The 26,601-nt window shown below is 41.9% G+C and overlaps 1 protein-coding gene across 1 annotated transcript in view; it reads left to right on the top strand.

The window, feature by feature from the left end:
* txnl1 (thioredoxin-like 1) overlaps nucleotides 1-26,601 on the top strand; it is a 41,163-nt gene that overhangs the window by 2,862 nt on the left and 11,700 nt on the right. The window contains exons 2-6 of the mRNA XM_078424117.1: nucleotides 6,656-6,752; nucleotides 11,182-11,352; nucleotides 18,002-18,124; nucleotides 18,926-18,995; nucleotides 20,712-20,884. Of these exons, the coding sequence (XP_078280243.1) occupies nucleotides 6,656-6,752; nucleotides 11,182-11,352; nucleotides 18,002-18,124; nucleotides 18,926-18,995; nucleotides 20,712-20,884 (634 nt within the window). The remainder of the gene's footprint in view (nucleotides 1-6,655; nucleotides 6,753-11,181; nucleotides 11,353-18,001; nucleotides 18,125-18,925; nucleotides 18,996-20,711; nucleotides 20,885-26,601) is intronic.

Raw genomic sequence — 26,601 nt, 5'->3', positions numbered from 1 at the left:
AAACTCAATGCCAGCATTTATTTTGAAAGGGCTTGTATACAATAACAGGGAGGTAATGTGAGTGCTGGTCAGGCCGCTTTTGGAATATTGTGAGCAATTTTTGGCACCATATCTGAGGAAGGATGTGCTGGCTCAGGAAAGGGTCCAGAGGAGGTTTACAAAATTGATCCCAGGAATGAGTAGGTTAACATATGATGAGTGTTTGACGACACTGGACCTATACTCGCTGGAGTTTAGAAGAATGAGGGGGGACCTCATTGAAACATTCAGAATAGTGAAAGGCGTGGATAGAGTGGATGTGGAGAGAATGTTCACTAGTGGGAGAGTCTAGGACTAGAGATCACAGCCTCAGAATTAAAGGACATTCTTTTAGGAAGGAGATGAGGAGGGATTTCCTTAGTCAGTGGGTGGTGAATCTGTGGAGTTCTTTGCCACAGAAGGCTGTGGAGGCCAAGTCAGTGGACAGATTTAAGGCAGAGAAAGATAGATTATTGATTAGTATGGGTGTCAGAGGTTATGGGGAGATGGCAGTAGAATGGGATTTGTAGGGAGAGATAGATCAGCCATGATTGAATGGCGGAGTAGACATGATGGGCCGAATGGCCTAATTCTGCTCCCATCACATGATCTTATGATCATTCTCATAAACCTTTGGAGCCGCTCCAATGCTAGCACATCCATCTTCAGATCATTTAAAAAGCTGGGAAAAAACCCATCTTGGTCTAGATTAAAGTACAGCAGAGAAGGGTTGAAGGGAAGTGTGCTATGTGTAGAAAGGAACTGCAGATGCAGGTTTACACCAAAAATAGACACAAAATGCTGGATGAACTCGGGGACAGGCAGCATCTCTGGAGAGAATGAATGGGTGACGTTTCGGGTCGATACCCTTCTTCAGACTTAAGACTCAGTCTGAAGAAGGGTCTTGACCCGAAACGTCACCCATTCCTTCCCTCCAGAAATGCTGCCCGTCCCGCTGAGTTAGTCCAGCATTTTGTGTCTATCTTAAAAGTATTATCTGATCTGTTTGGATAACATGCAAAACATCGATTTTCATTGTGCCTTGGTATGCCTGAAAATAATAAACTAAAACCTAAAAGGTATTCTAGGGCAAAACAATAATACTAGTAAGGGTAATAATATAGGCAAATATGTCAGAGTCTGGAATGCATCTAACAAGAATGCTATTTTTGCTGAAATGGTATGTCGATGTCTGGCAAGAAGGATTGTTGGGAAATATTGCCTAGAGGATTGTTTGAGTCACTCTAAGAATATAAAAATAATAATATGGCTGATAAAAATGCTGAGAGGAAAAGAATAATAGTATCCAAATAAAAGGAAATGTGATCAAAATGAAGCACATGTTGGTAAATGAGAAATTTGTAAAATATGTACAAAACAATGCCTTCGCATATGGTAAAAATGGGGTTCAAAGATCTAAGGTTATACATAATTATTACTAAACTTGGAACTAATTATTTTACATCTACAGAGTGGAACAATAATTGTGTGACCAAGTTCAGTGAGTTAAGTACAAATTAAGCATTTAATACATAAAAGAGTAGATAAATAATGGGATGTCTTAAAGGAGTGTTCAGAATAGCCACATCAATATGCTTATAAACCTTTTTGAAAGTGTGCGGAGATATAAAATGACTATTTTAAATCAAGCTTATGATTGATATCAAAAAACAAAATGCTGGCGGAACTTAGAAGGTCAAGATGCAACTGTGGCGGGAAAGTTTCAGGTTGTGATCCATTCTACTTCTTACATCCTCAAATAAATTCCAGAAGACTAGCCGAGCATGATTTCCTCTTCATAAATGCATGCTGACTGTGACCAATCCTATCACCGCTTGCCAAATGCGCTGCTATAACATCTTTAACAATCGACTCAAGCATCTTCCCCACTACCAATGTAAGGCTAACTGGTCTATAATTCCCTGTTTTTGCTCTCCTTCCTTTCTTAAAAAGTGGGGTTACATTGGCTACCCACCAGTCCACAGGAACTGATCCAGAGTCAAGAGAACATTGGAAAATGATCACCAATGCATCCACAATTTCTTGGGCCACCTCCATGAGTACTCTGGGATACAGATCATCAGGCCCTGGGGATTTATCTGCCTTCAGTTCCAACAGTTTACCTAACACCATTTCCTGACATGTGGATTCCCTTCAGTTCCTCCCTCCCACTGGATCCTCGGTCCTCTAGTATTTCTGGGAGATTCTTTGCGTCTTCCTTGGTGAAGACAGAACCGAAGTACTCATCTAACTGTTCTGCCATTTCTTTGTGTCCCATCATAAATTCACTTGTCTCTGATTGTGAGGGACCTACATTTGTCTTCACCAATCTTTTCCTTTTTACATGTCTAAATAAGCTTTTAGGGTCAGTTTTTATATTCCCCGCAAGCTTTCTTTCATGCTTTTTCCCCTCCCCTCTTAATTAACCCCTTTGTCCTCCTCTGCTAAGTTTTAAATTTCTCCCAGTCCTCTGGTTTGCTGCTTCCTCTGGCCAAATTATGCGCCTCTTCCTTGGATTTAACGCTATCTTTAATTTCCCTCGTTAGCCATGGTTGAGCCATCTTCCCTGTTTTATTGTTTCGCCAGACAGGGATGAACAATTTTTGGAGTTCATCCATGCTGTCCTTAAATCTTTGCCATTGCATCTCCACCGTCAACCCTTTGAGTATAATTTGCCAGTCTATCCTAGCCAATTCCTGTCTCATGCCTTCAAAGTCTCCTTTTTTAAAGTTCAGGATCCTACGTAGTCTCTGAATTAACTGTGTCACTTTCCATCTTAATGCAGAATTCCACCATATTATGGTCGCTGTTGCCCAAGAAGCTTTGCACCTCAAGATCGCTAACTAATCCTTCCTCATTACACAATAACCAGTCTGGGATGGCCTGTCTTCTAGTCAGTTCTTCGACATATTGGTTTAAAAAACCATCCCGTATACATTCCAGGAAATCCTCCTCCTCAGCGCTGCTACCAATTTAGTTGGCCCAATCTATGTGTAGATTAAAGTCACCCATGATAACTGCTGTACCTTTGCTACACGCATCCCTAATTTCCTGCTTGATGATATCCCCAACCTCCCTACTGCTGTTTGGTGGTCTGTATACAACTCCAACAAGCGTTTTCTGCCCTTGGCTATTTCGCAGTTCTACCCATAACGATTCTACAGCATCCAAGCTAATGTCTCTCCTTGCTATTGCATTAATCTCCTCTTCAACCCACCTCCTCTTCCTTTCTGTCTGTCCTTCCTGAATATCGAATACCCCTGCATGTTTAGCTCCCAGCCTTGGTCACCCTGGAACCATGTCTCCGTAATTCCAAGTATATCATATTCCTTAACTATTAACTGCACATTCAATTCATCTACCTTATTACGAATGCTCCTCGCATTCAGGTACAAAGCTTTCAGGTTTGTTTTTATTATCTCCCTTCTACCATTTCCTCTGCCCTCCTTTCATGGCCCACTGTCTCCTTGCATTGGTTCCCATTCCCCTGCCCTGTTAGTTTAAACGTGACCTTTCTTACACTCTCTGTCCCATTAACTGCATGCTTACGGTTCCACGTTGTTGACTCCACCCCCCCCCACTTTCGTTTAAACCCACCAGTGTAGCACTAGCAAACCTGCCTGCCAGAATGTCGGTCCCCCTTCAATTAAGGTGCAACCCATCCTTTTTGTACGGGTGTGACGGCACTGGGCTTCTACTCACTGGGGTTTGGAAGAATGAGGGGGGACCTCATTGAAACTTACCAAATGGTGAAAAGTCTGGATAGAATGGATGTGAGGGGGATGTTTCCATGAGTGGGTGAGTTGAGGACCAGAGGTCATAGCCTCAGAATTAAACCTGCTTCTCAGACTGTAGGCCTGTGACTAGTGGTGTGCCTCAGGGTTCGGTGCTGGGGCCGTTACTATTTGTCATCTACATCAATGATTTGGATGAGAACATACAGGGCAAGATTAGCAAGTTTGCTGATACAAAAGTGAGTGGTTTTGCAGATAATGAAGATGGTTGTGAAAGATTGCAGCAGGATCTGGATCGATTGGCCAGGTGGGTGGAGGAATGGTTGATGGAATTTAATACAGAAAAGTGTGAGGTGTTGCATTTTGGGACGTCGAACAAGGGTAGGACCTACACAGTAAATGGTAGGCCTCTGGGTAGTGTTGTAGAGCAGAGGGATCCAGGAGTACTGGTGCATGGTTCCTTGAAGGTCGAGTCGCTGGTAGATAATGTGGTCAAAAAGGCTTTTGACACTTTGACTGTCATATTCAGTATAGAAGTTGGGAGGTCATGTTGCAGTTGAAAAAGACGTTGGTGAAACCGCATTTAGAATATTGTGTTCAGTTCTGGGCACCATGTTATAGGAAAGGTATTGTCAAGCTTGAAAGGGTTCAGAAAAGATTTATGAGGATGTTGCCAGGTCTAGAGGGTGTGAGCTATGGGGAGAGGTTGAGTAGGCTGGGTCTCTATTCCAAGGAGCTCAGGAGGATGAAGGGAGATCTTACAGAGGTATATAAAATCAAGAGAGGAATAGATTGGGTAGATGCAGACAGTCTTTTGCCCTGAGTAGGGGAATCGAGGACCAGAGGACATGGGTTCAAGGTGAAGGGGAAAAGATTTAATAGGAATCCGAGAGGTAACATTTTCAAACAAAGGATGGTGGGTGTATGGAACAAGCTGCGAGAGAAGGTAGTTGAGGCTGGGACTATCCCATCGTTTAAGAAACAATGAATAGGACAGGTTTGGAGGAATATGGACCAAGCGCAGGCAAGTGGGGCTAGTGTAGCTGGGACATTGTTGGCGAGTTGGGCCGAAGGGCCTGTTTCCACACTGCACCATTCTATGAAGTAGATGAGGGGGAATTTCTTCAGCCAGATGGTGGTGAATCTGTGGAATCTACCTCAGTCAGGTCATCCGCTACAGATGCGCTGTAGAAAGCATTTTGTCGGGATTCATCACAGCATGGTTTGGGAACTTCTCCATCCGAGACCACAAGAAATTGCAGAGAATTGTGGATGCAGCCCAGATCACCACACAAACCAACCTCCCTTCAATTGACTCTATTTACACCTCATGCTGTCTCAGCAAAGCCACCAGCATAATCAAGGACGAGTCACACCTCGGCCGCTCCCTTCTCCCATCGTGCAAAAAGTATAGAAGTTATTTATTCACAAAATGCTGGAGTAACTCAGCAGGCCAGGCAGCATCTCAGGAGAGAAGGAATGGGTGACGTTTCCGGTCAAAACCCTTCTTCAGACTTATAAGTATAGAAGAATGTTATGATCAAAAAGGTATGGAAGTGTGAAAATGGCCACCTCAAGATTCGGGGACAGTTTCTTCCCAGCTGTTATCAGGCAACTAAATAATCCTATCAATAACTGGGGAGCTGCCCTGAACTAGTATCTACCTCATTGGAGATCCTCTTCTTATCTTTCATCGGACTTTACTGACTTTATCTTGCACTAAATGTTATTCACAATATTCCCTTTATCGCACATCTGTACACTGTGGATGGTTCGATTGTAATCGTGTCTTGTCTTTCTGCCAACTGATTAGCAGGCAGCAAATGCTTTTCACTGTACCTTGGTACACGTGACAATAAACTAATGACTCAATGACTCATGAAGGGATCTTGCAGTACAAGTCCATTGCTCCCTGAAACAAAATTGGATTGGGTGATAAAGAATGTTTATGTTCATCAGATGGGACATCGAGTATAAATAATGGCATATCATGTTGCAGCTATATTAAAATTTTGATAGGCCACATTGGAACATTTTGTGCAGTTCTGGTAGCCACTTTATAAGAAGTATGTGGAAACTTTGGAGAAGGTGCAGACGAGGTTCAACAAGATGCTATTACTAGGGTGGAGGTGCTTGGGAAGCTGAAAGGGCCGAAGGTGGATAAGTCACCTGGGCTGGATGGACTGCACCCCAGGGTTGTGAAAGAGGTGGCTGTAGAGATTCTGGAGGCATTGATAGTGATATTTCAAGAACCACTAGAGTCCATCCATAAACCAATACCAGTAATATATTTATATTGGCATCAATTGATCACTTGATCAAATGTTAATATTGAGGCAAGGGAAGTGAAATGTATTTGAAAAGGTTAGCAAATTAAGTGAGGAACAGAAAGGTAATTAGGTAAGGTGATACATTTTGTGTACATTTTGTTGGATAAGGTGTGCCAATTTCCATTAGTAATGAATTATGTACAATAATAATAATGTGAGTTGTTACAAGTGTGCTGTAAAAATATATATTTTTTACCACCAATGTTTTTTATCCTGAAGTTAATTGAAGAATCAGATTTTTTTAATGTTGCAGTGGATTCCATGTATAGAATTTATTATTCTGAGAATCTCTTGTCAAGGAATTTTGTTCATTGGAGTGTGTATTGGATGATTTTGGAAGTTGCTCTTCTGAGGAATTTTAATAACTTTATTGGGAGAGGAGTGATTAAGTCATCTTAAGGTGCGAAATACCATAGAGCAGAACATGAATTTAATGTATTTATTTTTCTCGTTATGGATATTAAGGCATGTATTCAATTAAAATATCTCATTGCTTTGTATCATTTCACAATCAAAATGTGCTAATCTAACAATATCTTAGTAATGATTTTGTTTCTATTTTATTTTTTAAAGATGTGGACCATGTGTGCGGATAGCTCCGGCTTTCAGTGCATTGAGTTCCAAATACCCGCATGCTGTTTTTCTGGAAGTTGATGTGCATCAATGTCAGGTAAATGAATTGAAAATGCCCATGATTATTACATGCATTGAATAATTTGGGTCCCTTAAACCCAAATCCTTCCAACCTCTGTTGCTTGCTGCTGTCCTCAGCTTTCATCTTCAAAGTTATTTATCAAGGTTCCATAATTGGATAGAAACAGACCTCCCAACCCTTCCGAATTTGGCGGAAAGTTTCCGCTTTCTTATTTCATTTCCGCCATTCTGATTTCGCCTCACATTTTTCCGCAAAAAACATGGCTCGCCCCGCCCCGCCACTTGCCTCGCTCCACCCCACTGCTCATTTTGCCTCTGGTCTCGCCTCGCCGCTAGCCTGGCCTGGCCTCGCCGCTGGTCTCACCTCACCGCTGGCCCGGCCTCGCCTTGTCACTGGTCCGGCCTCGCCTCCCGCTGCTCACCCGGCCTCGCCGCTCGCCTCGCCGCTGGCTTCACCTCGCTGCGGAGCGTGAGGCCCGTTGATGTTGAGAGGGGATTGGGGGGTGCGGGGGCAGGGGAGGGGGAAGTGGGGGTTGGGGGGATGGAGGAAGGGAGCTGGAGAGTGGGGAGGGGGAGTGGATTTTGGGGCGTGGGGGAGGGGTGGGGGGAGTAGGGAGAGGGGTAGTGGGGTAGGGGTGGGGGGACATGGACCATTTTGATTTGCTGTTGAACACTGGAGCAAGTATGTCTTCAATTAAATTGGGTATGTGCAGTTTTTTAAATGAAACTCTTTCTTCACAACTTTGGTCATAAAATGTATGACTTTGTTCTTTTATTCAACACCAAGAGAATTGGGATGTGTAAGGAAAAAGCAAAATAGAAAAAACAAAACAATTTTTTCTTTGTGTTGTAAAAAGTATTTCTGTTCAATAACCTTTCTATAATAGTGGAATATACTCATGATAGGCCTGACATTGTACATGTAGTCCAAGAACTAAAGACTGTTTGAAATAATAGTTGTTTTTCACACGTGAATGTAGCGCAACGCATACGTGCATTTGGCGTGCATACTTTTTTTTTTGTTGAAAAGTTGCATTACGCGCCATATTATGAATTTTGATATAAAATTCTGAATTTTGGACATCAAAATTCTGAATTTGTAAAATCATATGTTGGGAGGTCTGCTGAAAGCACAAATATTTTAGAATCTATCCAGATTATAGTCCCAATTGTGTTAGTTTAATAAATTCTGTTGCATGTGTCTCTGATTCCTTTACATTATCTCATCCATTTATAGATATAAATTTAGGTTAGTCTTTTATTTCTTCATAGTACTAAATCATATATTTAGAGTCATAGTCATACAGCATTGAAACGGGCCCCTTCGGCTCAACACCTATACCGGCCAACGTATTCCCACCTCTCCACGTTTGGTCCCTATCCCTCCAAACCTATCCTATACATGCACCTGCCTAACTGTTTCTTAAATGTTGGGATAGTCCCTGCCTTAAATACTTCCTTTTGCAGCTTGTGTAGGAAAATAACTGCAGATGCTGGTACAAATCGAAGGTATCACAAAATGATGGAGTAACTCAGCAGGTCAGGCAGCATCTCTGGAGAGAAGGAATGGGTGATGTTTCGGGTCGAGACCCTTCTTCAGATTGGTGTCAGGGGGGCGGGACAAAGACAGGATGTAGGTGTAGACTGTGGGAGAACTGGGAAGGGGGAGGGGAAGGGAGAGACAGGAGCTATCTAAAGTTAGAAAAGTCAATGTTCATACCGCTGGGCTGTAAGCTGCCCAAACGAAATATGAGGTGCTGTTCCTCCAATTTGCGGTGGGCATCACTATGACACTGGAGGAGGCCCAATGACAGAAAGGTCAGACTGGGTGTGGGAGGGGGAGTTGAAGTGCTCGCAGCTTGTTCCACACACCCACCACTCTTTGTGTGAAAAGAATACCCCTCAAATTCCTATTAATTTTTTTCCCCTTCATCTTAAACCTATGTTCTCTGGTCATCGATACATATACTCTGGGCACGAGACAGAAAATAGGTGCAGGAGTAGGCCATTCGGCCCCTCGAGCCAGCATCACCATTCAATATGATCATGGCTGATCATCTAGAATCAGTACCCCATTTCTGCCTTCTCCCCGTATCCCTTGATTCCATTAGCCCTAAGAGCTATATTCAATTGTCTCTTGAATACATCCAGCGAATTGGCCTCCACTGCCTTCTGTGGCAGAGAATTCCACAGATTTACAACACTCTGGGTGAAGTAGTTTTTCCTCATCTCAGTCCTAAATGGCCTACCCCTTATTCTTAAACTGTCACCCCTGGTTCTGGACTCCCCCAACATCGGGAACATTTTTCCTGCATCTAGCCTGTCCAATCCTTGAAGAATTTTATGTTTCTATAAGATCCCCTCTCATCCTTCTAAATTCTGCTAAATATAAGCCCAGACGATCCATTCTTTCATCATATGTCAGTCCCGCCATCCCTTTCAAAGAATTAACCTGGTGAACCTGCACTGCACTCCCTCAATAGCAAGAATGTCCTTCCTCAAACTAGGAGACCAAAACTGCACACAATATTCCAGGTGTGGTCTCATCAAGGCCCTGTACAACTGCAATAGGACCTTGTTCCTAAACTCAAATCCTCTCATGCTGTTTGCTTTATTCATTGCCTGCTGTACCTGCATGCTTACTCTCAGTGACTGATGTACAAGGACACCCAGATCTTGTTGCACCTCCCCTTTTCCTAATCCGACACCATTCAGATAAAAATCTGCCCTGTTCTTGCCACAAAATTGGATAACCTCACATTTATCCACATTATATTGCATCTGCCGTGCATCTGCCCACACACCCAACCTATCCAAGTCACCCTGCAGCCTCATAGCATCCTCATCGCAGCTCACGCTGCCACCCAGCTTTGTGACATCTGCAAACTTGGAAGGTATCACAAAATGCTGGAGTAACTCAGCAGGTCAGGCAGCATCTCAGGAGAAAAGGAGTGGGCGACGTTTCAGTTCGAGACCCTTCTTCAGACTTGGAGATGTGCTCATCTAAGAATAACTTAGTAATAAGCACTTAGTAATTGAACTCTGCGTTTACCCGATCTATTCCTCTCATGATTTTATACACCTCTATAAGATTACCCCTCATCGTCCTGTGCTCCAAGGAACTGTCCATGCCTACTCGACCTCTCCCAAAAGCTCAGACCATTGAACAAAATCCTCATAAATCCTCTGTACTCTTTCCATCTTTCCTATAACGTGCCCAGAACTGAATACAATACTCTAAACGAGGTCTCACCAACGTCTTATACAAGTGCAACATGATCTCCCAACTTCTATACTCAATACTTCTGTTGTTATGCATTTGCAGAAACTGAGCTGTATTTTAAGCCATGTAAAAAAATTCTGTGAATTCATTTAGTTTATGATTGTGCATGCAATTTTGATTTGTTGTTTCCTCCTTGCTCCATTGTGAACCATAAATACATTATGTGGCAAAGATTAGTGAACTGCCCACAAGCCTTTGCAAAGTCAAAAGCCCTAAAGGATGTCATCGTCTGCACGTTCCCCTCCAACCTTACTTGGAAATGTATTACTGGATCTTGTCCAATGTGTTCTGGCATGCTTTAACAACGAGGGATGCAACATAGAACATAAAACTGAACAATATAGGGACAGGCCTTTTGGCCCACAATGTCTGTGCCAAACATGATGCCAACTTAAAGTAATCTTCCGAATCCAACTTGGATTGTTTTCTCTGGAAGCTGGAGGTTACGGGGAGACCTGATAACAGTATATAAAATGACGAGAGACACAGATAGAGTAGACAGTCAAAATCTTTTTCCTAGAATGGAAATGTCAAAGACTAGAGGGTATAGCTTTAAAGTGAGAGGGGGAAAGTTTTAAGGAGATATGCAGGACATTTTTGCACAGAGAGTGGTGGGTGTGTGGTGGAGGCGGATATAATAGTGTCATTTAACATGCTTTTAGCTAGGCACATGAATTGCAGGGAATGGAGAGATATGGATCATCGCAGGAAGAGGGTATTGGTTTAATTTCACATGTTTGACACAGACACGGTGGGTCGAATGGCTTCCTCCTGCACTGGTTGGTGGCAAGTTTGACATGCACTTGACTGTTATGTTTCAGAGGATGGCAATTCAGTTAAAGAGTTTAAAATTCCACAGTGTGTCATATTTAATTACCATTTGGCCTATGTTAAAAGTTTTATTTTCTATTCAACATTTTTCTCCTATGTCACCAACCCATATATTTTTCACAACCAAACAGTACCGTTATCCTGTAGTCTAAATTTCAGTTTTAGTCTCAAAAACCTACCGAATGGTGAAAAGCTTGGGTGATTGAATGGTGGAGTAGACTTGATGGGCCCAATGGCCTAATTCTGCTCCTATCGCTTATGATCTTAAAATGAATTTGCAATTTTGTGCATTGTAGATTACTTTAACTTGCCTTAAAACTTAATGTTTCAGCAAACAGCAGCAGCCAATAACATCAATGCAACGCCATCTTTTTTGTTCTTCCGAAATAAAGTGAAAATTGATCAACTTCATGGAGCAGATGCCAGCGGATTGGAAGAGAAAATTAAGCAACATCTAGAAAATGATCCTGGAATTGAAGATTTGGACATTCCAAGAGGATATGTATGTGAAATATACAATGCTGTTAAAAGAAGGCATTTTAAAGGCAGTCAGATTCACACTGATATCATGCACACTGTTGCTTAAAGTCATCCTAACATGCTTTCCAAGTGATGCATATGTTTTAGGGGATGGGTGAAGGTGGGTGAGGTATTATGATTACTATGTGCGTGCGTGCACATCAAGCTCTCTCAAGCTATAATGTAATAGTCTGATCATTTACTTATCAGATATTAACTAAGGGATGAATGTTGGGGGGGGAGGGGGGGGGGAGAGAGACACCATGAATAACTCCTTTGACCATTGAGCTGTTGCTATAGAACCCGTTGCCTGAGATGACTGATGTCTTATTTATCAAGAGTTTTATTACCATCTCACATGCATAGCTAGTGGGATGCTGGAGGCATATTAGTTGAACCTTTCAAAAGGGAATTAGATTAGTACTTGAAATAAATGCTGGGATACAAAGAATGGATTTGAAATAAGCCTAGTTTTCTTCCCCTTGCTGAAATCTGCAGGGTCTCAAAGGGTTTTCGATGCTGTTGACATTTTTTAATTTAATGTTTTTAAAAATCTCATGAATGGCAGTTTCTCCATCAGTGCAGTAATCTTGTCATACTATGCGGAAGTGCCAGCCTAGAACTTTGAACTCTACTTGATGGGGTAGATGTTGAGCCCATGTCATAATTCAACTGAATTATAACCTACTGGATGTACAGAAATGGATCTTGCCAATATACTTCTACTGCTCATCACTCTCTTCAGTCGCCCCATGCCAGAGCTTGCGTATTGTGGATGCACAGGGCCATTTCATTGATGTGTGAGCCAGGTGGGCAGGGATAAATATTCAAGGCTGTGCTTAAAGCCGCTTTAAAGAAATATGACATCTCCACTGACTCCTGAGAGCCTATGGCTCATGAGTACTCCAACTGGAGAAGGAGCATTTAACATGGTATTGCGAATCTCAAGGATATGCATCAGGAGCACACAGAGGCCCCACATAAGTAGCAGAAAGAGTGTTATGAGTTTTCAAGCTTCCCATGTTGACTTTTCTAGCCACTGCGGACCCAAAATTGTTGTGTTGAATTATATGCAGTCTATTGAGTTTGTGCCTACAATATTGTGTAATAGTTGTTATTAACAGTTTATTTGCCAAGGGAATGTTAAATTTAAATAGGAATGCCATGAAGATTTACCAGATTAATTATGGAGATAGTTTCATGAGGAGAGATTAAGCATGCCAAATTTATGCTCTTCGCATACAAAATTCTTGCAAGTATGACAGTATCAATGCAGGGATGATTTTTCTCACAGCTGGAATGTTTAGAACCTTTGGGTCACATCTCAAAGTTGGTGACTAAAATGACAATAAATTTCTTCATGCAACAGATAGCAAATCTTTGCAATTCTGTACCCGACTTGTCCTGATGTTGTCCATTCGGCTAGTCTGTGCAAAACAGATAGATGTTTGGATATTAAATGAATTGAAGGATATAGAATTTACTTAGGAAAGTGCTGCTAAGAAAAAGATTGCTCCTGCTTGAATGGCAGAACATCTCTGAGAATCACAGATAGTCCAGAAAAAGTCCTTTTGGCCCACTGAACCTGTATCGATAGCAAACAATTTTATGTGAATCCTACATTAATTCCATTTTTTGTTTTGCACTTTCAACATTCTCATCAACTTTCCTCAGATTCCATCATTTACTGACACACTAGGTAGGGGCAATTAACAGTTGGCAATTCACATACCAGCCAACACTTTCTTTGGGATGTGGGAGGAGCACTTGTTGGAAACCCCAGCAGTCACAGGGGAGGCCAAATGATCTATTTTTGATTTTTTTTAAAATGCAATGGCTGCTGCTGCTTTGAAGAAGCATTATGTGGTGCCAACAAATGCTACATTTCAACGACGTATATTTCGGCAATCGATACAGAGAGGGGGAAAGCATTGCTCAGTTTGTCACAAGATTGCGTCAAGTTTCTGAGGGCTGTAACTATGGAGCTGAATTGGAGAATCAAATCTGAGATCGGGTTGTCAATGGCTTAAGACGCAAGTTGTTGGAGAAAGGTAACACGCTAACATTGGGAAAAACGTTGAAAATGGCTTGTTCATTTGAAGCGGTGTAAACCCAGTTTCAGAACATGAGATTGGATGGAGGAAGCCACGATAACAAGATGACATCCACTGGTACTCTCACAGGACATGGACACTAAGGGTCATTCGAAAGCTGAAGATGACTACAAGTGTTTTAGATGTGGGAATTTGGGACATTTTTACCAAGGATTCAAAAGATTGCCAAGGAGAAAGGAGAGCCACTCGTGAGTAGAGAGACTGCTCAAGCATTAGGTTTGCCGCACATTGGGATAAATGTGAACTCACTGAAGTCATATGTTGACTTAGAGGAGAAGCTCAAGCCAGTATTTGAAGACATTGTAAAATTGTGTGATCGTTAAGTCAAACTGAAGATCGACCCAAATATTAAGCCTGTAGCACAATGAGAAGAACTCCATTTGGATTAAGAAAAAAGGTTGAGGCTACGATCAAAGAGTTCATTGAACAGGATATCATTAAACCTGTTGAAGAATCGATGCTATGGGGCAGTCCAGTTGTCGTGCTACCAAAGCCAAACAGAGAGATCAGGCTTTGCGTGGACATGAGATGAATAAATGAGCCAATAATACAAGAGAGATACCGCGTACCTACTGTCGATGAGGTCCTACAAGAGCTATCTACAAGCAAAGTATTTTCAAAGCTAGACTTAAAGTGGGGTTATCATCATTTGGAGTTGGACCCAGATTCAAGGAAAATAACTGGTTTTGTCACACATTGTGGACTATACCGAATTGAGGTTGTTGCCGCACTAGAGATTTACCAATATGAAATTCAAAAGGTAATTCAAGGGATTCCTGGAATTGCAAACATCTCCGAGTATATCGTTATTCTTGGTACCACACATGAACATGATGAGAGACTCGGGCAGACACTCGTTCGGTTGAAGGCTGCTGGATTGACAGTGAATGTGGACAAATGTTTCCTTGGTGTTTTAGAATTGGTGTTTATGGGCCACAATGTAACCAGTAATGGCATCAATGCGGCTGAGGTCAAGATTGAAGCTGTGGAAGAAGTTCAAGAACTAAGAGATGCAACTGAAGTAAGGAGTTTTTTTGGTTTGGTGAATTTTTGTGCAAGATTTATTACAAACCTACCTACCGTAGCAGAGCCACTGAGGAGGTTGACGTGGTAGAATGTGCGCTTTGTGTTTGGCCCAGAACAAAGAACTGCATTTCAGATGTTGAAACAAAGTTTGATGAGTGCCCATACGTTGGGATACTATGATCCAAAGGCACCAACCCAGGTTACTGCAGATGCAAGTCCGGTGGGGCTAGGAGCTGTACTTGTACAGAAGCATGCAGGACAATCACGAGTCATCGCAAATGCAAGCAGGTCATTGACGAAGTAGAAAGCAGGTACTCCCAGACAGAAAAGGCTTTGGCTTTGGTGTGGGCATGTGAACACTTTCATGCATACTTGTATGGCATCGAGTTTGAGTTGTGGACACACCACAAACTGCTGGAGACCATCTACTCCGCTCGATACAAACCGTGTGCCCGGATTGAAAGATGAATGCTTAGACTTCAGTAGTACAAATGCAGAGTGATCCACATCGCTGGAAAGAACAATATAGCTGACTCATTATAAAGATTGCTGAAGGTAGACAAGCCGAAATACTGGAGACAGAAGCAGAATCATTTGTAAGATTTGTCGCAGTACACTCTACACCAGGAGCAATGAGAACAAGAGAAATGGAAGAAGAGTCAGGCAAGGATCCGGAACTGCAAGATGTTAGAGAGCGGATCCAAAGAGATAACTGGGAAGAATGTTCACACAGGACATATGCGGCTATCAGAGATGAACTATGTACAATTGGAAGGTATGTGCCGAGAGGAAACAGGATCGTAGTGCTAACAAAGCTGAGGTCAAGGACGATTCCGATGGCTCATGCGGGACATTTAAGAGTTGTTGGAACTAAACAAAATCTTTGTTCAAACGATATGGTGGCCAGGGATAGAAAAAGATGTAGAACAACTTGTGAGGTCATGCCATGGATATCAGATGGTAAGCAGACCCAATCCGTCTGAGCCACTATGAAGCACATTGTTACTGACAGGTCCATGGGAAGATGTTGCTGTAGATTTTCTAGGCCCACTTCCGTCAGAAGAGTCAATATTAGTTGTGATTGATTACTACAGCAGATATGATGAGTATGCGATAATGAAGTCTACAACATCGGAAAAGACTGTAGCAGTTTTGATGGAAACCTTCACAAGACACGGTCCACCAGCAATATTACATTCAGACATTGGGCCTCAGTTTATTTCTCAGAAGTTTGCTGACTACATGAAGAACACAGGTGTGCACCATCACAAAGTTATACCAAAGTGGCTGCAAGCTAACGGAGAAGTGAAGTAATGCTGAGGCTGCATTTGCATTATTGTGAGCAAATTTGGGCCCCATATCTGAGGAAGGATTTGCTGGTTCTGGTGAGGGTCCCGAGGAGGTTTACAAGAATGATTCCAGGAATGAATGGGTTAGCATATGATGAGCATTTGACAGCACTGGCCCTCTACTCGCTGGAGTTTAGAAGGTTGAGGGGGGATCTCATTGAAACTTCCAGAATAATGAAAGCCAAAGATAGAGTGGGTGTGGAAAGGATGTTTCTACTGGTGGGAGAGTCTAGGACCAGAGGTTATAGCCTCAGAATTAAAGGGCACTCTTTTAGAAAGGTGAGGAGGAACTACTTTCATCAGAGGGTAGTTAATCTGCAGAACTCATTCCCACAGCATGCTGTGGAAGCCAAGTCAATGGATATTTTTAACGCAGAGATAGACAAATTATTGATTAGAATGGGTGTCAAGGTTTATGGGGTGCAGGCAGGAATATGGGATTAGGAAGGAGAGATCAGCCATGATTGAATGGCAGAGTAGACTCGCTGGGCCGAATGGCCTAATTCTCCTCCTATACTCCTATATTCTACTCCTGAACTTGTGAAGTGGAACATCAGAACCAATCTCCAGAGAAGAGCATGAGATTTGCCCAAGCAGAAGGCAAAGATTAGAAGGAGATGCTCTTATCAGATGTAGCAACATTTAGAACTAAAGCACCACAGGGAAGAGTTCGACAGAATTGTTGTTTGGATGGAAAATCTGGACCAAGATACGATGGGTTAGTGACTTGGTAAATGATCAAGAGGTGAATGATCATGAGGCAGAAAAGAAAGGGGCAGCAAAGCTCTATGCAGACAGGAGACGAGGTGCAAACCCATCAGATGTGATGCCAGGAGATGAGGTGCTAGTTAGAGAAAGTCCAAGCAAAATGGACACACCCTTTCCACAACCATACACAGTGTGCGAAACCAGAATCGAGATGAACTGGTGGAACATGGTGGACGTGACAGATCAGAATCCAGTACCAGTGCAAACAGACACAGTGGCCAGACCAAAACATCAGAGAAGACCACCCAAGAGATATGAGGACTATGAGATGTATTGACATGTGAGAATGATGCATTGTCAATGTAACGAATGCCACATCCGAAATGATGTTGGAATGGTCAGTTTACAATGTGATGATGAGGATATTGTTTTTGTTTGAAAGGGAGGGATGTCATGGTAACTGATGTCATATTTAAATGTATCACATGTTACTATGAGTCAGAAAGGTCAGAGGCCACATGTTGCCAGGATGGAAAGTAATTGTCTGAAATCTGTAACTCCTTCAGTGAAAGTGACAGAATGTCATGAGCTAGTTGCATCCTCATTCTTACCATGGAGATTTCCTCACTGCACTGACGAAACACAATACAATGCATGTTGACATCTAGAAACTAGCAGTATGTGACAATACTCAGTGTCAAAGGACAATAATTTCAACTTGAATCCATTACATTTTTGTCATGGGCACATGGTCAAAAGTAGTTTTTTAAAGAAGCTATTAATAGCTGCAAGTGCAAAAGTCAGGGAGTTATGATAACCTTTGAATCACTAAATTTGAGTATCATGTTAGAATGTCTGACCTTTGGAAAGGCTGGAGTGAACAGTCATCAAACATACTTGGGATGAGGAACTTAAATAATGTGGAAAAATTAAAGCTCGGATTCTTCTTTTTAATAATGAAGGAAAGATATACCAGAAATTTTCAAGATTACTAGATTTTGATGGCCGAAAAACAATTTCCATCAACCAGATGACAGATTTAAGTAATTACCAGAATACAGAATCTGGACCCTTTTTTGTTTTTACACAATAAATTCTTAAAATCATACAATACTTGAAAAAAGAAAGAAACTACAGTATCTTTCAAAAGGTAAAGTTGATACTTCAACATTCAAGCTCTATACCTAGAATGAATATATATTTGGATAAATCCCTAAGAGAAAATGATTAAATAATTTGTCTGTGTACACTGCTGATTTGTAAAATGTCACCATCATATTTTGTCATACTTCAGTTTTCCCATCTGTACCCTGGGATGTACTAACCTCACTTTGCTTGTGTATATTTGATCTTGCAGTATACAATACCTCACAAGATAGACTATGGGTGTTTACTCAGTCAAATTAACCTATTTTCTCAATATTTTATGTTTCAGATGGATCTGATGCCATTTATAAATAAGACTGGGTGTGAATGTCTTAATGAAAGTGATGAATATGGATTTGATAACTGTCTACAAAAAGACCAAACGTATTTGGAATCTGATTGTGATGAACAAGTAAGGGTTTTAATTCATAACGTAATAAAAACTTGATATTAAATGTTGCATATTGTTTAATTTTTCATTTTGCATACTGCTGATTTAGTTTTGCATTCTTTTGAAAACTGTACATGAAGAAATATAACCCATGCCATTCAGTGAAATGTTGATTTTAGTTCATTTTGATTTGTGACAAACCTGCATCTAAACTCAAGCATATTACTGAAAAAATGGTGCTTTAAAAAAAAATCTTGATAGTTTGAGAGTTCATTTCAAGCATTTTGCAAACATTGGTCATCACAAATTTAGTGGTAGATCAAAACTAGCCTATCTGTCAGTACACGAAGCTCTTGACTTTCACCTAGGCTACATTACAGAAATGATTGTATCAGAAAGCAAGAGCACCATTTTGTGCATTGTTGGTGTGCTTTATGCTTGCTTGTATGGGAAGCATGTGATGTTGAAACTGACCAGCTGGCAAGGTACAATTTTATATGGGACTAGACTGAGGTGGACCCAAATCTCTCCTGCATCTCTCTATGAATTTAAAAGAGAGTTAGATAGAGCTCTCGGGGCTAGTGGAACGAAGGGATATGGGGAGAAGGCAGGCACAGGTTACTGATTGTGGATGATCAGCCATGATCACAGTGAATGGCTCGAAAGGCCAAATGGCCTCCTCCTGCGCCTATTTTCTATGTTTCTATGAAAAGGTGGGATGAAGTAATGCATAAAAAGGCTGAAATATGGTAGATATATTGGGCTGAATGTGTTTCTATTTTGCAATTTTTGACAATTAAACAATGTTTCTTTTTGAAATAGCTTCTTGTGACAATATCATTTAACCAACCAGTCAAGCTTTACTCGATGAGGCTTCAGGCTCCTGAGAACGGTGAGTCCTAATATTCGGATCTTTCCTTTTTGTATATATAAGCTCTGCCTTCTTTCTGATTGATTTGTCATTGTTGTGATGAGCATCTATATAAGGAGCATGGCTAAACTTCCCATTCTCAAGCCTCCTTCAACAATGTTGCCTCCCTACCCTCAGCACTCAGTCCTTTCAGAGTGCAGGTCTTTTTGTTTTCCTCTACTATGCTTTACACCAGCTTACTGTATTTTAGTTGCAGGTGATTCTTTGCGGTGTCTTAATCCACTAATAATAATTAATAACAATTTACATCATTTGAGGTGGCAGGTTGCATTGGCATATTGAAGGCAATGGGTACTTGCAACATTGCAATTTTGGGGCTGAAAAGCTGCGGACCACACTAAGCAATTTCAGCACAACTGCAGTGTTATTTGGCAATATGAAAAACAGCTGAAAAAACGTACAAGTATGTACGTCCTTGTCTGAATTAACTTCAATTTTGTTTATCCTGCCATGGGAATGATGAAACAGTTTGGGCATATTCACAAATATTAACCTGCTTCTTGTCTAAAATGAACAGGGATTTTTCATTCTGTTTAGGTAACAAGAGGATCTAGAGTACCCAGACCTCTGGATACTCTAAATGTGGCTATGAAGGGCATTGAACGTGCTTCTTTCTTTGTAAGTTCCATAGTCACTGTGTGTTGTCAATACTAACACATTGTTCTATGTGTTGGGTTTGAAGTTTGATTAAATCAGCACTAAAACTTCATTGATGCATCTGAAAACTAAATGGAATTTGCTGAAAACGGAACAGCGCTGAAAACGAAAAGCACAGTACCAACCTGCTTTCCAACAACAGGGACAATTTTATTCGTATGAAAGCTCATCTCCTAAGGTCATTGGTATAAATTCCATACTTGCATTGGAGACGGCAACAATCTTCAAAGGATAAGAGAAGCATGGTGATGCTATTGTGAAAGCACCTCTGAGACTTTTGAACTAAGTTTCAGAGTCCAATTCAGCCACATTCTTATTACAAACTGATGATTTTGTGAATTTATCCAGATTTTTTTGAGAATTGGGTATTAACATGGCCGTGTAATCGGGGGAGGTATTCATCAGTATAGATTGATATAGGAACTACTGTAAAAAGTTAGCTTAAGCAATTATCATTGACTTTTCCTTCCATTGGAATCCTTCCAATGTTACGACCATATATTGTCCTTATCCGCAAACTAAGATAAAGGAGAAACTATTAATTTCCTACCTTTTCACTTTTAGGTGATTGCACCAAAAGAATGTGTTTGTTTTAGTTTCTGATGAATTAGCTGCAACCAGGCTCTTGCCATTACCAACTGCTTCAAGACTAACTTTTAGTACAGTCAGGTAACGAAATAATAGAGGAAAACATTCTCTGCTTCTGAATTCAGTTCATTTGGTCCAATGTTCAAAGCATTGAGGATGAGCTATTTTGAACTAATTTTCTCAAGGCTAAACTTTTCTTAGTCACTAACATATTTTGGGAGCTATTCAACAGCAGTTTGTTGGTTAATCCAATAATTATTGCTTATTTTTACACTTGTGTAGCTCAACAATCCATGGTGCTGCCATTTGTGTGCTTCCAAAGGTGAAAGTGATGTTGGTTGTGAGAGGTTTTTCATTATTCCCATTGACAGCTTGTACCTAGTTTTGAATGAGTATTGCCAATATAAACATTCAGCATTTTTGCATTCACAGGTCGTGGACCTAAGTTTGTGAAAATATTTACCAATTTGCCACGGTCATTTGATTTTGACGATGCGGAAAGAAGTGAACCAACCCAAACCCTGGAGTTAACACCTGAGGATATTAAAGAAGATGGAGTCATCCCACTGCGCTATGTCAAATTTCAGAATATTAATAGTGTAACAGTGAGTAATAACATCAAAAGTTTCTGATTTCGATAGTCCATTGAATACGTGGTCATATAATCTAAATACTTTGGGATGGGTTGCACCTTAACTGGAGGGGGGAACCAAAATTCTGGTAGGCAGGTTTGCTAGTGCTACAAGGCTGGAGCGACTAGGCTTGTATACACTGGAATTTAGAAGGATGAGAGGGGATCTTATCGAAACATATAAGATTATTAAGGGGTTGGACACGTTAGAGGCAGGAAACATGATCCCAATGTTAGGGGAGTCTAAAACAAGGGGCCACAGTTTAAGAATAAGGGGTAGGCCATTTAGAACGGAGATGAGGAAAAACTTTTTCATGCAGAGAGTTGTGAATCTGTGGAATTCTCTGCCTCTGAAGGCAGTGGAGGCCAATTCTCCGAATGCATTCAAGAGAGAGCTAGATAGAGCTCTTAAGGATACTGGAGTTAAGGGGTATGGGGGGAAGGCAGGAACGGGGTACTGATTGAGAATGATCAGCCATGATCACATTGAATGGCGGTGCTGGCTTGAAGGGCCGAATGGCCTCCTCCTGCACCTATTGTCTATTGTCATAAGGGTGGGTTTAAACGAAATAGTGGGGTCAACAACTTGGAGTTAACGGGGAAGAGAGTGCAGGAAAGGTCACGGAAGTCTCCAGAAATAACAGGACAAAAAGTTTAAAAAGTGAGAAGAGAGTAAAGTCGGATGAAATCGGGATGGTTGTGACAGGAATTCAATACCGAATTGAAGGTATTATATTTGAATGCACGTAGCATAAGGAACAAAGTGGATGAGCTTGTAGCACAGTTGGAAATTGGTAGGTATGATGTTGTAGGTATTATGGAGATGTAGCTACAAGCGAATCGGAACTGGGAGGTAAATATTCAAGGCTACACATCCTATCGCAAGGACAGATAGGTGGGCGGGGGTTACCATTGATGGTAAGGAATGCATATCCAATCGCAAGGACAGATAGGTGGGCGGGGGGTGGGGGGTTAGCACTGATGGTAAGGAATGAAATTCAGTCCCTAGCGAAGGGTGACATAGTATCAGAAGATGTAGACAATAGACAATAGGTGCAGGAGTTGGCCATTCGGCCCTTCGAGCCAGCACCACCATTCAATGTGATCATGGCTGATCATTCTCAATCAGTACCCCGTTCCTGCCTTCTCCCCATACCCCCTGACTCTGCTATCCTTGAGCTCTATCTAGCTGTCTCTTGAATGCATTCAGAGAACTGGCCTCCACTGCCTTCTGAGGCAGAGAATTCCACAGATTTACAACTCTCTGACTGAAAAAGTTTTTCCTCATCTCCGTTCTAAATGACGTACCCCTTATTCTTAAACTGTGGCCCTGGTTCTGGACTCCCCCAATATTGGGAACATGTTTCCTGCCTCTAACGTGTCCAACCCCTTAATAATCTTATATGTTTCGATAAGATCCCCTCTCATCCTTCTAAATTCCAGTGTATACAAGCTCCAGTCTTTCAACATACGACAGTCTCGCCATTCCGGAAATTAACCTAGTAAACCTACGCTGCACGCCCTCAATAGCAAGAAGATCCTTCCTCAAATTTGGAGACCAAAACTGCATACAGTGCTCCAGGTGTGGTCTCCCTAGGGCCCTGTAGTACTGCAGAAGGACCTCTTTGTTCCTATACTCAACTCCTCTTATTATGAAGGCTAACATTCCATTGGCTTTCTTCACTGCCTGCTGTACCTGCATGCTACCTTTCAGTGACTGATGCACTAGGACACCCAGATCTCGTTGTACGTCCCCTTTTCCTAACTTGACACCATTCAGATAATAATTTTCTTTCCTGTTCTTACCACCAAAGTGGATAACCTCACACTTATCCACCTTAAACTGCATCTGCCATGCATCCGCCCACTCACACAACCTGTCCAAGTCACCATGCAACCTCATAACATCTTCCTCACAGTTCACACTACCACCCAGCTTTGTGTCATCTGCAAATTTGCTAATGGTACTTTTAATCCCTTCTTCCAAGTCATTAATGTATATTGTAAATAGCTGCGGTTCCAGCACCGAGCCTTGTGGTGCCCCATTATTCACTGCCTGCCATTCTGAAAGGGACCCATTTATCCCCACTCTTTGCTTTCTGTGTGTCAACCAATTTTCTATCCATGTCAGGACCCTACCCCCAATACCATGTGCTCTAATTTTGCCCACTAATCTCCTATGTGGAACCTTGTCGAAGGCTTTCTGAAAGTCGAGGTACACCACATCCACCGGCCATCCCCTGACAATTTTCCTAGTTACATCCTCAAAGAATTCCAGAAGATTAGTCAAGCATGATTTCCCCTTCGTAAATCCATGCTGACTCGGAACGATCCTGTTACTACTATCCAAATGCTCCGTAATTTTGTCTTTTATAATTGACTCCAGCATCTTCCCACCACTGATGTCAGACTAATTGGTCTATAATTTCCCGTTTTCTCTCTCCCGCCTTTCTTAAAAAGTGGGACAACATTAGCTACCCTCCAATCCACAGGAACTGATCCTGAATCTATAGAACATTGGAAAATGATCACCAATGCGTCCACAATTTCTAGCGCCACCTCATTAAGTCCCCTGGAGTGCAGACCATCAGGCCCTGGGGATTTATCAACCTTCAGTCCCATCAGTCTACCCAACACCATTTCCTGTAGAGTCCCTGTGGGTAGAACTGAAAAACTGCAAGGGTAAAAAGACTCTAAAGGGAGTTATTTACAGACCCCCAAACAGTAGCCAGGATATAGGGTACAAGTTGCTTCAGGAAATAAAATTGCCGTGTAAGAAAGCCAATGCTACGGCGGTCATGGGAAATTTGAATATGCAGGTAGACTGGGAGAATCAGGCTGGCACTGGAGCCCATGAGATAATTTGAAGAGTGCCTCAGAGACAGTTTCTTAGAGCAGTTTGTAATGGAGCCTACCAAAGGATAAGACAATTCTAGATTTAGTGTTGTACAATGAACCAGATTTAATAAGTGAACTTGAGGTAAAGGAACCACTAAGAGGTAGTGACCACAAAATAATAAGATTTAACCTACATTTGAAAAGGAGAAGGTGAAATCAGATGTTTCGGTATTACAGTTGAGCAAAGGGAACTACCGAGGCATGAGGGTGGAGCTGGCAAAGATTGGCTGGAAAAGGGCTTTAGTAGGAATAACGGTAGAGTAGTAATAATGAATTTCTGCAGATAATTTGGAAGGTGCAGGATCATTTCATTGCAAAGAGGAAGAAAGATTCCAGGGGGAGAATAAGATCACCATGGCTAACAGGGGAGATCAAGGACAACATAAAAGCAAAAGCGAAGGTATATAACATTGCAAAGATTAGTGGGAAACCAGAGGATTGGGATGTTTTTAAAGAACAACAAAAGGTAACTAAAAGGACAATACGGAGAGAAAGGATGAAGTACGAATGTAAGCGAACCAATAATATAAAAGAGGATAGCAAGAGTTTTTACTGATATATAAAGAGTAAAAAAGAGGCAAGAGTGGACGTTGGGCCGCTGGAGAATGATGCAGGAGAAATTATAATGGGAAATCAAGAAAATGGCAGAGGAAGTGAATAACTCTTTTGCATCAGTCTTCACAGTGGAAGACACCAGCAGTGTGCCTGCAATCCTAGAATCCTAGAGTCAGGGGGTGGAAGTTAGTGGAGTGGTGATTACTAAGGAGAAGGTGCTAGGAAAACTGAAAGGTCTGAGGGTAGATAAGTCACCTGGACTGGATGGACTGCACCCCAGGGTTGTGAAGGAGGTGGCCTCAGAGATTGTGGAGGTATTAGTTGTGATATTTCAAGAATCACTAGAGTTAGCAGTGGTTGCTGAAGGTTGAAAAATTGTGAATATCACCCCTGTTTCAGCAAAGCCGGAGCGGAAACTATAGGCTGGTTAGCCTGACTTCGGTCGTTAGTTAGATTTTAGAGTCAATTAAAAGGATGAGGTTACGCAGTACTTAGACGTCCACGATAAAATAAGCCAAAGTCAGCATGGTTTTGTGAAGGGAAAATCTTGCCGGATGAATCTGCTGGAGTTATTTAAGGAAGTTAATAATAGCAGGACAGACAGGGGGGAGGCTGTAGGTGGTGTTTACCTAGATTTTCAGAAGGCCTTCGATAAGGTGCCGCACGTCAGGCTGCTAGGGAAGATGAGAGCCCATGTTATTAAAGGGAAGATATTAGCATAGTTAGTGGGTTGGCTGGATGGCAGAAGGCAAATTAGTTGCAATGAAAGGCAATTTTTCATCTTGGCTGCCAGTGCCTAGTGGAGTTCTGTAAGGGTCGGTGCTGGTGCCGCTTCTCTTCACGTTGTATAATGATTTGGATAAGGGGATTGAAGACTGGCCAAGTTTGCAGATGATGCCAAGATAGGTGGAGGGGTAGGTAGTGTAGAGGAAGCAAGGACTCTGCAGAAGGACTTGGACAGGTTAAGAGAGTGGCCAGAGAAGTGGCAGATGATATTCAGTATGGCAAAGTAGGGAGTCATGCATTTTGGTAATAAGAATAAAGGCTTAGATTATTTTCTAAATGGAGAGATAATCCAGAAATCGGAGGTGTAAAGGGACTTGGGAGTGCTGGTGCAGGACTCCCAAAAAGGTAATTTGCAAGTCGAATTGGTAATGAGGAAGGCAAATTTAATGCTAGCATTTATATCAAGAGGCCTGGAATACAAAAGCAGAGATGTAATGCTGAGGCTCCATAAGGTGCTGGTCCGTCTGCATTTGGAGCACTGTGAGCAAATTTAGGCCCCGTATTATCATATCATATACAGCCGGAAACAGGCCTTTTCGGCCCTCCAAGTCCGTGCCGCCCAGTGATCCCCGTACATTAACACTATCCTACACCCACTAGGGACAATTTTTACATTTACTCAGCCAATTAACCTACATACCTGTACGTCTTTGGAGTGTGGGAGGAAACCGAAGATCTCGGAGAAAACCCACGCAGGTCACGGGGAGAACGTACAAACTCCTTACAGTGCAGCACCCGTAGTCAGGATCGAACCTGAGTCTCCGGCGCTGCATTCGCTGTAAAGCAGCAACTACCGTGCCGTATTGGAGGAAGGATATGCTGGCTCTGGAGAGGGCCCAGAGGATATTCGCAAGAATGATTCCGAGAATGAGTGGGTTAGCATATGATAAGCGTTTGACAGCACTGGGCCTCTACTCACTGTTTAGAAGGTTGTGGGGGGGGAACCTCATTGAAACTTATAGAATCATTAAGGGCATAGATAGAGTAGATGTGGAAAGGATGCTTCCACTGGTGGGAGAGTCCAGGACCAGTGTCATAGCCTCAGAATTAAAGGGCGCTCTTAGAAAAGAGGTGAGGAGGAACTTCTTTAGTCAGAGGGTAGTTAATCTGTGGAACTCATTACCGCAGAGGACTGTGGAGGCCAAGTCAATGGATATTTTAAAGGCAGACAAATTCTTGATTAGAACGTGTGTCAAGGATATGAAGAGAAGGCAGGAAAAGGGCATTAGGAGGCAGAGATCAGCCATGATTGAATTGCAGAGTAGACTCGATGGGCAGAATGGCCTAATTCTATTCCTATAACTTGTGAACCATATAACTGAGCAACAATTTTCTTAAGATCAGACTGATGTATGCTTCAGAGTTGAAATGATGCTACAAAGCATAACATGAAGAACTTCACAAAATGTAGGTAAGACCATGGCAGAATGGGTCATTTTACATTGTATAGCA

This window comes from Rhinoraja longicauda, chromosome 1, assembly GCF_053455715.1.
Source record: "Rhinoraja longicauda isolate Sanriku21f chromosome 1, sRhiLon1.1, whole genome shotgun sequence".
Classification (NCBI taxonomy): Eukaryota; Metazoa; Chordata; class Chondrichthyes; order Rajiformes; family Arhynchobatidae; genus Rhinoraja; species Rhinoraja longicauda.
This window is presented reverse-complemented; position numbering and strand designations above follow the sequence as displayed.